This window comes from Sphaeroforma arctica (assembly GCF_001186125.1).
Source record: "Sphaeroforma arctica JP610 unplaced genomic scaffold supercont1.12261, whole genome shotgun sequence".
In the NCBI taxonomy this organism is placed as follows: Eukaryota; class Ichthyosporea; order Ichthyophonida; genus Sphaeroforma; species Sphaeroforma arctica.
The window spans coordinates 1-749 of record NW_014028297.1 but is presented as its reverse complement, the minus strand read 5'-3'; the positions used below and the strand labels follow the sequence as shown (position 1 = coordinate 749).

The 749-nt window shown below is 35.1% G+C and overlaps 1 protein-coding gene across 1 annotated transcript; it reads right to left on the bottom strand.

The window, feature by feature from the left end:
- Positions 1-107: 107 nt before the first annotated feature.
- SARC_17824 (hypothetical protein) lies at positions 108-280 on the bottom strand (the record flags this gene model as incomplete). The annotated part of the gene is made up of 1 exon (XM_014288089.1): positions 108-280. A coding segment is annotated over one exon (173 nt), but the record flags the coding sequence as incomplete, so codon positions are not given.
- Positions 281-749: the final 469 nt, after the last annotated feature.

Sequence of the window (749 nt, the reverse complement as noted above, 5' to 3'; positions counted from 1 at the left end):
CAATATGTATATATATATATATACATGCGCGCGCACAAGTGTTTACCCGTGTTTGTGTTTGTGTCCGAGTGTGCGGTATGTAATTGTATGCGTTCACTTGCACTTACTTGCATTCGGACACAACCGAGTCGTCACATTTGTTCCGCGGGATCAACTTGATCGCCACTTCCTCGCCACTTTCTTTATCCATTCCTAGTATAACCTTTCCAAACCCCCCTTTCCCCAACAGGTGTCCTAAGTCATAGAAGTCCTCTAAAAAGCCTATGGTTAACGCCTCCATTGTGTATTGTTATATATATCCACCCAACCCTGTACCTTGGACTGACTTAAGTATAGCCTACTCTCTAGCGCAGAGTTGAATGGAGTGTATGTGATGAAGGATCGTTATGGTAGTACAGCACACATGCATGAGTATAGCTACTGTCTGGCAATATGCACGTATTTTGTTTGTCTTTTGGACACTCTCGGATATGTATTATTACTATTTATTTTTAGTACTATTGGCAACAAACCCTATAACTGTTTTGGGGGTGTATTTTTACTATTTTACGTTTTGCATAGCCCGATTACACATAATTTAAATATGGATGTATTTACACTTATAAATATGTGTTTTGTTTGCTTTTTTATCACAGTATAATAAATTTAAAATAAGAAATACAAAAAAACAAAAATAATGTACATATAAATATGTAAATAAATATGTATTTTGTTTGTTTTTTTATCACAGTGTAATATAATTAAAACAC